Genomic DNA, 13,298 nt, shown 5'->3' on the forward strand with positions numbered 1-13,298 from the left:
TATTGTATTTAGTAAATAATCAGGCTCATCCAAATTGTGATCTCACCACTCAACCAAGGCCATTAAAATCAAGGTTAATGCTTTAATAATCCTTTGCTGTTTTTTATATGGTCAAAAAGAACCCTTTTCTATTTGCATGGTCATAATATTATTGACCTCTTCATCCCCTGAATACACATCAAAAGGAACTGAAATCAAAGTAATTACCAATGTTGTTCTCTCACAGTAAACATTTAACTACTTGTACTGTCTCCTGCTTCAGTTAATTGAAATGGATTAAAAGTACATAGATAGGAAAAACTTACAAGAGGTCAATATTTTTAGAATATACCGTACTATTACCTGTCAAAATTCTATTTAAAAGAATAAACATAATGCATACTGAAAAGGGAACAGATAACTGCTGTTTGAATTCAAACTGTGTACAGACAGTGAATTTGGAGACAATACACTATTTGGGGATGGAAAAACACAGTACTTTCACAGATATTAATTAGAGCTGTGCTGCAGTGCGTACTGGTCATAACAATTTCACATTTAATAGCAGCTGAGAATCTTTTGTTTACCTGTCTTTACGTTTTGTAATAGACATGGTGATCTCAAACGTGGACTGGTGCCAACGAGGAAAGGCAAATGGCCACAGTTGTTTTTGTATTTCCCTGTACTTTAAGACTATACTGATTCACATAATAAATCCTCCTTTTTGCAAAGTGTACATAAAATCCAAGGCGCTGCAATTTAGAAAGGTGAGGCTGGAGGAAGCAATTCTTCCATTTAGGTATATACTGTGAAAAAACAAACTCTTGGATAGACATTAAAATAGAAGGAAAGCATGGTTGACTTTCTCTCACTATTAGTAGCACTCTGGCAGTCTAGCACTGCCTGAAGTTCCCTGTCAATTTTACCCACATTAGGCTGGACACCGATCAATGTGAACTTGCATCTGTCCATGTTCTAAATAAATTAAAATCTACATATGACAGACATTTAATTATATTGAAACATAGCAAGCATTTTCCTCATTTTAAAAACAGAAATTGAAACCCAAATACCGCATACCTTTTTCAAAGCTGCATTGAAAGTGAGAGGCAAAGATGAAAGCTATACTCAAATTTCCTGAATCTTTGTTCTCCATTTTAATCCTATGGTAGTTCTATACCAGTGCAAGTTACCTTCTAATTTGATTGCTCTTGAAAATAATATCAAGAGTAAGGAACTGGGGTTTTTTAAAGTGTGTGCTGTTTGCACATTTGCAATAGAGGAAGATCTTTTGTTTCTTTTTTTATTATTGTTTCTTTTGTTAGTAGATTTTGTAAGTTTGACCAGCAGCAGCCATGAAGAACTCTAATTCAAATGCAGAGAGCTGACATAATATTATTTCAGTAGTGAATAATAGTTTCTGCTGGCTCACACTAGTGCAGTTTTGAAGATAATAAAAATTATATTTAGCTGCCTAACTAGAAAGCTTCACATAAAGGAATATTCAATTAAAAAAATGCAAATGCCTTTTTTTTGGCTGGCAAAGAAATAATCCACAGTGATTCCCACTGATTTCAAGAGAAAGCAAAGTTCCTGTTGAACACAGAGGTGTTTCTAGAAGCTCAGCTGTGTGAGCAAATAAGTGAACGTAACAATCCTATTAAGGAAGCCAGTAGATATTTCTGGTTTCCTAGGGCAGAGACACTTTTCTATGGATTAGGCTTTCCTTCCTTCCCAAGGAAAAAATGGCACAACCATGAGATCCAAAACGGACACAGCAATACCTAGAATGAAAATATATTTTCTAAGTGTAACTACAGTAAGGAGCTACAACCTTTACAATTAAATGAAGGCAACCTTCAGCTCACCACTTTCTTAGAGTTTACAGCTATTAAAAAAATAAAAACCACAACCACCTGCCAACCTTGCTTCTAAGCACAGCCTTAACAAACACTGTAGGCCAGGCACAAGTGCACATCATTTTAAAGTAAACTACGTATCAGCTCAGTTCCTGGTGAACAGTGAACTGTCTCAAATCCACGTTATAGAGGCAGGATCAATCTCGCAAACACAAATCATTGCTGAAAAGAGGCCCTGAACTGAAACAGCCTGGAAAATGTTTTAGATATTCATCCTAGCAGAAAATATTTCTACCAAGCAAGTTAAAATGTAAGATGGCAAAACTTAAACATATTCTTAAAAATCTTGCCTTGAAGATGCAAATTCTCTACGCGAGGAACCAAACTACTAAGGGGGTGCCAAAGGGAAACCATTTGCTAGCACAAGTTGTCCTTAGTATTTATTCAGTTTTAAATAAATACAAAATCACTCTTTTGCTCACTACATCTTTCTACTCTTCTTGACCAAAGGCTTGCCACCTCATTTTTCTTGCAGTGAACGGTATGTAAAAATGTATTCCCTTTATGTGATTATTTTGTTATACTGCTGTAGTACCGAGCACTTCCACCTAAGGTCAGAGTTACGCTGTCCTGAAGCCAAAGAGCTTTGGTGGAAATAGGATATGCCTACATAACCCAACCCACCCAAGAAGCAACAGAATTTTGCTTGAAATGAATGGGTTTCTACTGACACCCAAACCAGTCAGTTTAAATGTGACTGCCTTTCTGCTTCTGCTGTGACTGTGGTATAGATACACTCATACATAAAAGGCTGGAACAGGGGGCATTTTAATCTATGCTATATAAATGGGGAATTGAGATACAGAGACATAAGTCACTTGCTTAAGGTTATATATATATAATTTGTCAGTGGTGAGAAACTCAGCTCCTGTATTTTGAGCCCTATCTCAGCAGCTTAGTTGCAAAACCAACTCTCCTAACAATATGATTACTGTAAGTAGAAATTAAGACTTGTGCAGTTACAACAGCCTCAGACAGATGACTGAATAAACACAGCCTCACGAGTTTGTGTATATCAGCTGAGCTGTAGTAATTGACCATGCGTGCATTTTTAGCCCACAGCAAACAAGAGGCAAAACACATTAGCTTAAATCTTTTACACTGAGCTCTACCATTACAGGTTTTACTTCATGCCTGTTAGATGCTGAGAATGTGCAAAGGGTCAGTTACTGCTGCTCAGCTGACATGAGGTAATCTGTTAAGCAGGGGTAACTCAACTGTGTGTTGAGCCCTTAGCCTAAATAGAACCAGGCAGAAAACTGGATTCCTCTTGGTAGTTTTAATTCATTTAACTCAGAATGCCATGTATTTTATTTTTTTACTTTCCAGTAACTGTCAGTTTTAGGATTTGAATTGTTCTGATCAGTTATATAAAACTTCAGCGAGTGCCAGTGATTCATTATGTAAAATTACTGTAATATAGACAGTTACTATTGACAGCAATACCTTAAAATCCAAACAAGAGAGTTTCTCATGTTTTCTTCTGTTTACATCAGGAGAATCCATCTTCTTTGTAAACTGAACGAAACAGAGTTGGTTATAGTCCTCAAATGACAAGATGATGAAATTGTCCGAAAGAATACCTGGAATAAAGAAATAAGGCTCCACTATTTCTAGGAACAAAAGAAATTACTGAAACCTCCACTGAGACACTGCAAAAAGCAATTTTTTCAAGACACAGTCTTAAACGTTACGCTGAAGCCTCTGTAATCTCCTAAAAGACATCCCTGTGTCATCCTGCCAGGACCTTCTTGGAAATGAGAAATAAAGCTTAGGCAGTAGTCAGATTACATAACCCTGCATAAATTATCTCACATCAAGCTACCGCTACATTCAGGTATACGTTTTATGCCCTTCCACATCCATTTTCATCACAGTTTTTTCTATAGTAACATTTTTTTCTATAGTAACATCCACCAGTGCTCTGGAAGGGCACCTAATGCAGCACTGCCAGTTTTGAGGATGATAAAGGCAAATTAGCACTTGAGGTGTACCTGGTGTTTTGACACTGCAGGTCTGTGTCTGTTACATACAGAATTATGCTTCAGAGAGGTTATGTACTTGTTGAAAGCTTAACTTGTGGGTACCTGAGCAACACAGAAAACCAAGATGGAATGGATTCCCTTGAAGTCTGAAAAAGCGCAGTGGAATGGTTCAATGTAAAACTGATTAACAGACCAAAATAGTTCAATATAAAACTGATTAACTAATTTGACAATGAAAATTAATTAGACAGTGCTATCTAGGATTTTTCCCAAGTGTTATCCAGTTATTGAAACACTGCTTACATTTAAAGAGATATCTGAGAATGAAATGTGCCATCAGGGTAACTAGTACCAGATTGCTGAAGAATTGTTAATGAGAATCAGGATTAATGTAAAGCTAGCAAGCTGTTTTCAGAAAGTAAACTCAGAAACTGGAAAATGCTAGGAAAATTGGAACTGGGTTTAAAAAACAAAATCCCTGCAGAACAGCCCAGGAAAAAAAAAATGCATTTGTGACAAATATCCTAGATTTTTGAATGCATTTTTAATATCCTTAAGTAGTTTCTGTCAGCAGCTGAGTCTTAAAGGTAAGCACTGAATACTGACTATTCAGCTTTGCTTTGATTTAGCCTGTTTTCACAACCAGTTGCATTTTCCAATGGTCATGTACTGGCACAGCTCTGAACTATCCGGTGTGCAAATGCCAAGGGGTAAATTTAAAGTCCAAAAATTGCTTTTGAAATTTTACATTAACACTACCTTTTGGGGAAAAATAAAAAGTCATCAAGTATCTGATGTTGGGAGTTAGAAGCTATAACTGAGCTCCTAAACACACGTGAAAATTCAAAGTCACTGAGTGCGTAGCCGCAATGTGTACCCAATTAAAATATTTTTTATATCCTCACAGACACAGCGTACATTAAAGATGATCTACAGCACACATCCAGTGCTTCCATAACTTGCTCTGATTGAAGAAAAGAAAGCGGGGTTGGAAGATCCCTGGGCAGGTGTGGATGAGACGAGCAGCGCTGTGATTTACAGCAACCGCGGCTGCGGGGCAGGAGTGGAAGAGCAGGAGTGCAGTGCTTGGCCATGCTCAGACCACCCGGCTGTGCAGCCAGAAAGGCTCTGCTGGAGGACGGCACGGGCTTGGGGCAGAAGACTACACACAGATAAGATACATGAGGTGAAAGATAAGAAACTACAGAGGGGTGATGCACATCTGTTATTGCTTTAATAACAATAAAATAAACGAGTATGATTCATGGCATAAACACTGGAAGGTTCTGTCGATATTTTTTTCAACATCTGAAAAGCAAGCTTAGAAATTCTGATGCCAATTAGATCTATGTGAATGCAACTGCGGGCATAGTCATGCCATTATTCAGAGAGGTGCCCTATATTATGCTGCTGGGTCTGATTACCCTACAGAGATGGGCAGTGCAGACAATATCCTACGCACTTACTCAAGGCCTCAGTGCCACAAAACAAAGTGACAAATACTGCTGTCTTTCAGGAAGGCAACTTTTTAATAATTTCTAATTAACTTCTTAAAAAGGTTATTATTTTACCTACATAAAAGTAAACTTTAAGAGCGCTTTAGTGGAGGCATGAGGATGATAAATGTAATCTTAATTCTGTGCTTCGTGCATACAATCTGACTTCTATTATTCTACATATTAAGAGGGCATGCTACTCTGAGACATTACAACGTCAAGGTGGTAGATTTTAATCCTTATCCATTTCAACATATTCATGTTATATATATATATATATGTATATATATATACACACATATATATATATACATACGTATATGTATATATACATATATATATATATATATACACATATATGTATATATATACACACACACACACATTATTTTCAAACACATTTCTTGTATTAAAAATCAAATTGCTTTTGAACAAATCTGATTCCAATCCAGATTTGGAAAGACAGGAAATGATGCTGGATTAAAGTTAATTTATTCTAGGACAACTTTATGTCTTAGCTCACAGTGAGGTGAGTTCGGTGTAACAAACTGTATTTTGAACACCATTTCTGTGGGTAAAAAAGTATCTACTTTTATTGTTCATTAAAAAATATATATTACAATGACAGGTAATTGGAGGTTTTTTTTTTTTACTGAACAGAAGAAGCCCTGTTTCACCTTCAGATGTGGACATTAATAAACACTTGAGTAAGTGAATAAAAGGATAAACTATTACATAACCTTATTTATAGCAGTTTGAGTATATAACTGTAGAAAAATGTATTTGTTGTTTTATTATAGTGGTCAAATTTTCTAAGTAGTAAGGTTTTTTCTAATTGTATTTATATAACACTCTAACACAATGTAATGCATTGCACAGATAACTTAATTATTTACTATTTATGAAGTAGTAAAAATTTAGAAGAGAGGGTAAATTCTACATAAATTCTAACAAACAATTTCAATGTGGGTATCACTGAAAGCTTTGACGCTTTCCTACTTTTTGCCACCTTCAAATATGAAGTCCTCCCTCTAGAAACAACAGGGGAAAAGATCAGACAACCGAGTAGTCTGCTAACTAGGGGAAGAGGGAAAAAAATCAAGTCATGATGCTAAGTGCATTCTACAACTTCATACAATAAGTGAGGTTAGGGTTCATTTTTACTGGATCCAAAAGATTCAACTAACATAGTTATATTAATGATATTTTTCAGGACTAAACTTATAGATAAGAAGGACATTGTGGGTTTCTTAAATAGCCAGGTCAATAGACAATAGATGCCTGAGTGTGGTTGAGAAGAAATCATTAAAGGTTAAAGCTAAATCTAGCATATATTGATATTAAAAGAATGTAATTTGGACCTACTTTTTAAGAATTTGGAAGATACTGTGAAATTCCCTACTCTTGATCATGCAGATGCCAAGATACTGACTTCTGGTTGTCAGTGGAGCTAAGTAAAGACACCTTAAAAAAGCTATAGTTGTATTTAAATGCTCTTAAAAACAGGTACCATTTTTTTCCCTTTGCACTAAATAAAATCTTTATAATTAGTCATTAGTTAATCATGATGGTGAGATGCTGGAAATCCATAAACTAAACCAGAACACCTCCACCTAACTAATGTTATCCATTATATTTTCTAATAAAATATTTTAATAACAACTATTCCATGTAATTAATCAGTTGGGTAGAGTTTCTTTCTGTTCCATTTTCCCACTTATGAAATAAACAGAAGTTCAGATGGCATGTTTATAGCTATTAAAATGTGTAATTTTAGAAACCTATTCAGTATTTGACAAGCCTGAAAACTTTGATGTTAACTATTATTCTTAAAGTGTTCTTAGTCCTGAGGGTTGTAACTATGGCATTACATGCAATTACTTGTTGTGTTCGCAAGTCCCCAGTGGCAATAATTAGTCTACCTGTTGACATACTGTTTCTCTACTCCATTGTTAATGTAGGCAATTGATTTGCACGTGGGTGTAATTACCATCGCTGATGGTGTCGGAGATGAGCTTCCCCACCAGGGTCCTGTCAATCATCACTTTCTCCAGCTGTGGCCCAGAAAGGCTTAGGGAGACCAGTATACCCGAATGAAAGAGGAGCTAAATCCAAATAGTGAGAAAACAAGACATCAAGAATCGTTAATAATACGAAACGTTCCAAGGTAGGTATTAGCAGCTGTTACGTAGCAATTTTATTTTCAAAATCATGAAGAAGACTTTTATCTTAGATGTGAAGATGTCTTATAATAACCCTGAAAGCTTTTTCAGTGAAAAAGAGAGGTGTAATACGACACTGAATCATGTGGCTACAAGAATTACAAATGAGTAACAATTGAAGATGGTGCATGCTGGGTCCCTAAGTGTTGAATACAATGTACTGAATTTGCCTTCTAAAAAACAAAAGTAAATTCTGTCCTGAATGTGGGATAAATTGATCACTCTAAACTGTCAAGAAATGATTCATCTTACATTTCTTGCTTTTACTTCTTCCACGTCATATTTAAATGCTTAATTATTAATTAATTATACCATTATTTGTTAAGCATTTAAATATGCTTTTATTTAATGCTTACGTATTATTATTTACATGCTTCTGTATATGGATAGTGGGTCAAGAATTTCCAATACACTCAATAATGTGGGGCATGCTGCAGTTTTTAGCTACTGAACTTGAGACACTGTAAAAGCCATCCATAGACCTTCAGAGTAAAATGTTTTTCTAATGTGCTCATACTGTCCCTGTCACCACTTGATTTCACTGTTAAAAAAAATGTAACAGCATAGCTTGCAATAAAAAAAGCACACAAGCTTACACTTTATGTAGTTTTATATTACTTTCAGAGATTATAAAGAGCACCTTTTTGCAAAGTCCAGTTATTTCTGACCATTTGTATGCTGTTTATCTTAAATAACGGAACTCTACCATTCTCATAGCTCTGGGCTCCTAATAAATTCATACACTCCCCTTCACGTATCATCAGACACATCTCCCTTAGAAAGAAGAAACTACTGGACAGAATATTCAGAGGCTTCTCTCAGTGCTAACTATTTCTGCCTAATTAGTGTCAATTACATTATACATCTAATCTCAAAGAATAAGTCACATATTTATCAGCTCTTCCTGATGCCAAGTCTTGCATGAGAGAGATAACGCACAGTAGGAAGTGTCACAAAAAACATTACTTTCTGCATAATTAACTCATTAAACTTGATAACTTCCTGAATGCAACTATTAGAACAAAACCATTCACAACAAACACCAATCCTCCCAATCTTGAATGGTATTTACTTTGCCAACTTTATTTCAGTATAAGAAAAGCTTTCTAAGAAAAATACTGCTTTCTTAGTAACATGGCGAAAGATGTTATCAGGGTTTTTAAAACAATCTGACCATATAATTGTTTATCTCGTTCCCAAATTTGGGCTCTGCAAAAACCTTGATGTAAAAACAATGAAAGATTTGATGAAAAATGACTTTGATCTTCACAGGCAGTACTGCAAAGAGACGAGCATTTTAATTTATCACCTAGTTCCACCTCTGATCCCACATGCTGCAGGAATAGATGACCTCAGTGTAGAAGTTAAAGACATTTCAGATCAGCTCTAGCTCCTGGCATATGGTTGCAACTCTGCAGGACTCATCCTGGCAGATGGGTTCATTTCCCTCTGATCACTAAAAAAAAATTAGTTATCACTTCAGCAGAGACCACATCAGCCTAAAAACTGAGCAATCTTTTCTGGCAAAGGATGCTCTGAGGATAAATGACTGAAGAAATATAGCAGGGACTCAGCAAAGGCCAGAAGTAAGCAGTTCCAGCTCTTCTGCCTAAAAGCAGATTTTTAATAAAATCTCAGTACTTTTTAAAAAACTTTCAACTAGTGAAATGATTGTCCTTGCAGTAGAATTTGGCTGTTGGTTTCATGCTATAATTCTGACACAAACGTAGTTGCAGCTTAGTTTTTTTAATACAACACACCAGCACGAAAGCACCAGGCAAAGTGCACAAGAAAATATAATACTGGGAGAGACGAGGTGAGACACCACACCTCTTCTGTCTTTTTCATACGTTACAGACAACAATAATATAATTGATCTGAATCTCCTTTAGCTTATGGATACATTACAGTTATTTTTTCCTCTGTTTCACACGGTAGTGTTTCAAAGTCAAAAGGACAAATATGTCATGCAACTCCGCTAGAGCAATGGAAGTGCTGGGAACCAGAATGCAGCAATCCAATGAAGTTGCCTCTTATTCAGTGCTCTGTTCCCAACTGTTTAGCTATGAAAACTGTCAACTCTACCTATTTTGTTATTACTTTATTTCTGTGCTCTCTGTAGCAAAGAACAGGACCAGCATATTTAAATAGATTAGTTGCTTGCCCTAACTAATATTTTCAATCAATGTTTTTTCAAGTCTATCTTCCTGCCAGCTCACAGTAGTTCGAAAACAAATTCCAGCAACTTCTGAAATAAAAACAAAAAATACCTATGATATAAAGTTAATTTGTTAAGAACAAATGATTTCGTTTCCCATCCTACCAAAGTCTACGTACATTGGTTTGAAGCACACACATACAAATCTATATATGTATGAAGTGTTTCGACATTCTCTGTCATGACAGATGTCCTTTAAGGTTTTGTCCTAGTAAAAATATTAGACACAGTTACACTCATGCAGCTCTTATTAGAGTCTTTCAAAACTTCAATTTATCCTCACGTTGAAGTTAGATTAGATAAAATCGCAATTTATTTCCAACTTGATAATGTAAGTCTAGCAAGGTCTGACTCTGGTTAGCTATAAGCGTCCAAAGAACATAGTTGAAAAAGTGAGGGTTGAAACACAGAAGTTGACAAGCTACTGTGCAAGAAAATAGTTATCAAGCAATATTACATAAATATGCTAAGATTAGCAGTTCTAAATTTTCAATGAATATCAGACAGCCAGAAAAGAAAAAACACTGCAAATCCTTCAGTATTATGCACCGATTGCTAGTGCAATCACATACTCCCCATCTTGCATCTTCCCCACCACCTTTGCTTAGGAGCTATGCTCTACTTGCAGAAAATGCTTCTGTCTGGGTAGGAGACTGTGAGTTGTTCCCATGCTCAGTCTCCTTGCAAAGGCTGAGGAAAGTATACTGGAGTCAAACCAGGAGGATGGCCTTGGTAAATCAGAAGTACAGAAGTACTCCTGGTTTACCTGACAGAGTAGGGATAACACACGGACTCTCTCCAGGTAAAGCCCAGAAGAAAAGTGTGTTGTGGTCTGTAGCCAGCCATTACACTAATGAGTGAGCGCATTACGGAATGAGGCCATGTGTTTGTCATTCTGCTGACATTTAATATGCCTGTGCAGTATGCCGTGTAGAGACATGCTTGCAACTCCTGGCTTGAGAGAAATAAAGAAATACAAGGTTAGGCTTCTTTAACTCTTACACGTTTCCAGGTATAAATTTACTTTCTGCTGATATGTTCACTTTCTTCTGATGATGTAAGTCAAACCTGTTACAGAGCTAGAATGGACACCTATGGAGACTTTTCCACAGTGAATGATGAGACTCTCATATAAACAAAATTATAGTATGTTCATCCTTTGTTTTATACGTATGAAACTGGTCACTGAAGCAATGCTAAGTATTTTCAATACTGCATAGATAGTGATAGAAAATAGGTTAAAAAAAATTAGTTTGATGGCTTCTATTTTTATTTCCTTTCCTCTCCCTTTTTACTTTGCCAGTAAAACATTTCTTCCTATTATTCTCTGCAGAACTTTGAGATGTTTAGGCAAAGCTTAATATTCAATTTAACTAATTTTTGCTATAATAATTTACTTATCATGTCTGGTATTACATTTGTGCTCTACAGGTTTAAATCCTTGCCTCTAGAAATTTTAGAGTCCAAATCAAAGACCTTACACATGGCCTTGTAATGGTAGTATTTCTTAGAATCATAGAATCCATAGAGTTGGAAGGGACCTCTGGAGGCCATCTAATCCAACTCACTCGCAGTGAACAGGGACATTCTTCTCCTTTTAAAAATCTTTCTGATTAGAACAGAGGAGTCTTTAAGAGAATCCTTCTGAGAGAGGCATTTCAGAACAAAAGAATATATTGAAGGGAAAAAAAAATGATTAACAGGAATTCAAGACAGTCTATTCCAAGTATAGATGGTGACATGACAGAAGTTACTAAGTTCAGTACATAACATACATATGAAGCAAATGGTTAGCTGCAAAATAACTCACTTTGACATTTCTCAGATGAAGCCATAATGGTTGCATCTGTCTTTTACAATACATGAATGTGATGTTAGAAAGGAATACTAAAACTTTTCTTACAGGATAAATAATATTGGGAAATGAAAAACAAACAGTTAGTACAAAAGACCCACAATTAAAATGTTACAATGCAGAGAACATATATATTTCATAAAGTTCTTGAAGTTTGCCATGAAACACAAGGAAATATTTAAATGAAGTTGTAACACATTATCTTTTATCAACAATATTCTACAAAACAAAATATTTATCTGCTCGACACTAGTTCAATTCCTTATACCCTGTGTGCAAAGACTGCCACATGATAATAAGATCTAGGTGTTGTACATGTACTTGTGCAGTTAAGCTCATATTCTGGTGGATGGGAGCAGTCCAATGATAAGCATGAATGAATGTAGAGGAAATGGGAAAGACTGCAAACTTGGCTCACACACAGATACACAGCATTCCAACTCTAAGAAGTACCGCTCAGGGGAATTGCTCATCATTACCAAGGAATAAAAGCAAATGTCAAAGGCGTTATTTATACCTGGCACAAAGTTATTCCATTTGTGAGATATCAAATTAGGAGGGAAAAAAACCCACATGAATGAAATAAATCATAAATCTTTCAGACTGAAGTGCTGTGATGTGAAAAATGGGAATCAGAAGAGACACTGATACAGCTTTAATAGTCTCAAAGTGCTCTTAAGCATAAGAACATGACATCATGCCTATTTGGAAGAATATTTTTATGCTTGAACAAAGTATGAGCTAAATGTTTGGGCATCTGGTGAACTTGAAAGAAAGAGCCATGTTACCAGGAAGCTGAACAAGAAGACTTGGTACAGGGAATTACGAACTTTGTGTGCCAAAATGGCTGTAAGATGGGCAAGCAAGACATTTGAAGGAGAAAAGGATACTCACAGAACGACAGAGCCCTTCCTTTCAAAGTGCTCCATATGTGCATTACTTTCTACTAAGCAAAGAACTTAAGTACATACTCAAAACCGATGAACTTCAGTAGATCTTGAGCATGTACTTAAATGAATTCCTTTATCCTTGGAAGCCATAGCCCTTGACTCCTCATTCATGCAGCTTAGCTGCTTATCAGCCCCTCTACCTAGAAAGATACCTGCAGAGCAAAGCCAGGATTTGCCTCTATCTGATTAAAATTGGAAGAGAAGAAAAATATGCCTGTAAAAAAAATACTGCTCCAAACTGTTTTCCCTTACAGAGTCCAACTGACAAAAGAATATGCAAAAGGAGAAGAGAATTGCAAAGCACTTCTTGTTCAAGCAGGTTCCCAGGGTTTTTCCCCACCTCTTCATTCCAACTTGCTTTCTTAGCCACCCTACTGTAATTACTCTGTTGCATGCCTTATTACAAATGAAGTTACTGTTGTTACATGTTACTGTTTCACAACAATCAATGCATTTGTATTCCTAGCTCCAAATCTCTCAAACCACACAACACAGTAATAGTTGTGATCAAAAGCAACCAAAATAATTTAATAGGAGGGCAGTGTTCCTCTTATTAACTGGTGATGGATACTTGCTTCTCATGTATTCTAGACCTAATGTCTTGATTTTTATATCAGTTGCACTACTGTATGTCACCACATATCTTGCTAAATCAGTTTGCTTATGGGCACAGT

The 13,298-nt window shown here is 36.0% G+C and overlaps 1 protein-coding gene across 7 annotated transcripts in view; it reads right to left on the reverse strand.

Annotated features, from left to right (window-relative positions):
* The window catches only part of LOC125689132 (WD repeat containing planar cell polarity effector), a 138,604-nt gene that overhangs the window by 67,303 nt on the left and 58,003 nt on the right, over positions 1–13,298 (reverse strand). For all 7 annotated transcript variants that reach the window (XM_048935967.1, XM_048935966.1, XM_048935960.1 and 4 more), the window contains 2 exons: positions 7,370–7,484; positions 3,345–3,481 (listed from right to left, as the gene is read on the reverse strand). In XM_048935967.1, coding sequence (XP_048791924.1) covers positions 3,345–3,481; positions 7,370–7,484 — 252 coding nt within the window. The remainder of the gene's footprint in view (positions 1–3,344; positions 3,482–7,369; positions 7,485–13,298) is intronic.

The sequence above is a fragment of the Lagopus muta genome, chromosome 2 (genome assembly GCF_023343835.1).
Source record: "Lagopus muta isolate bLagMut1 chromosome 2, bLagMut1 primary, whole genome shotgun sequence".
NCBI classification, from domain to species: Eukaryota; Metazoa; Chordata; class Aves; order Galliformes; family Phasianidae; genus Lagopus; species Lagopus muta.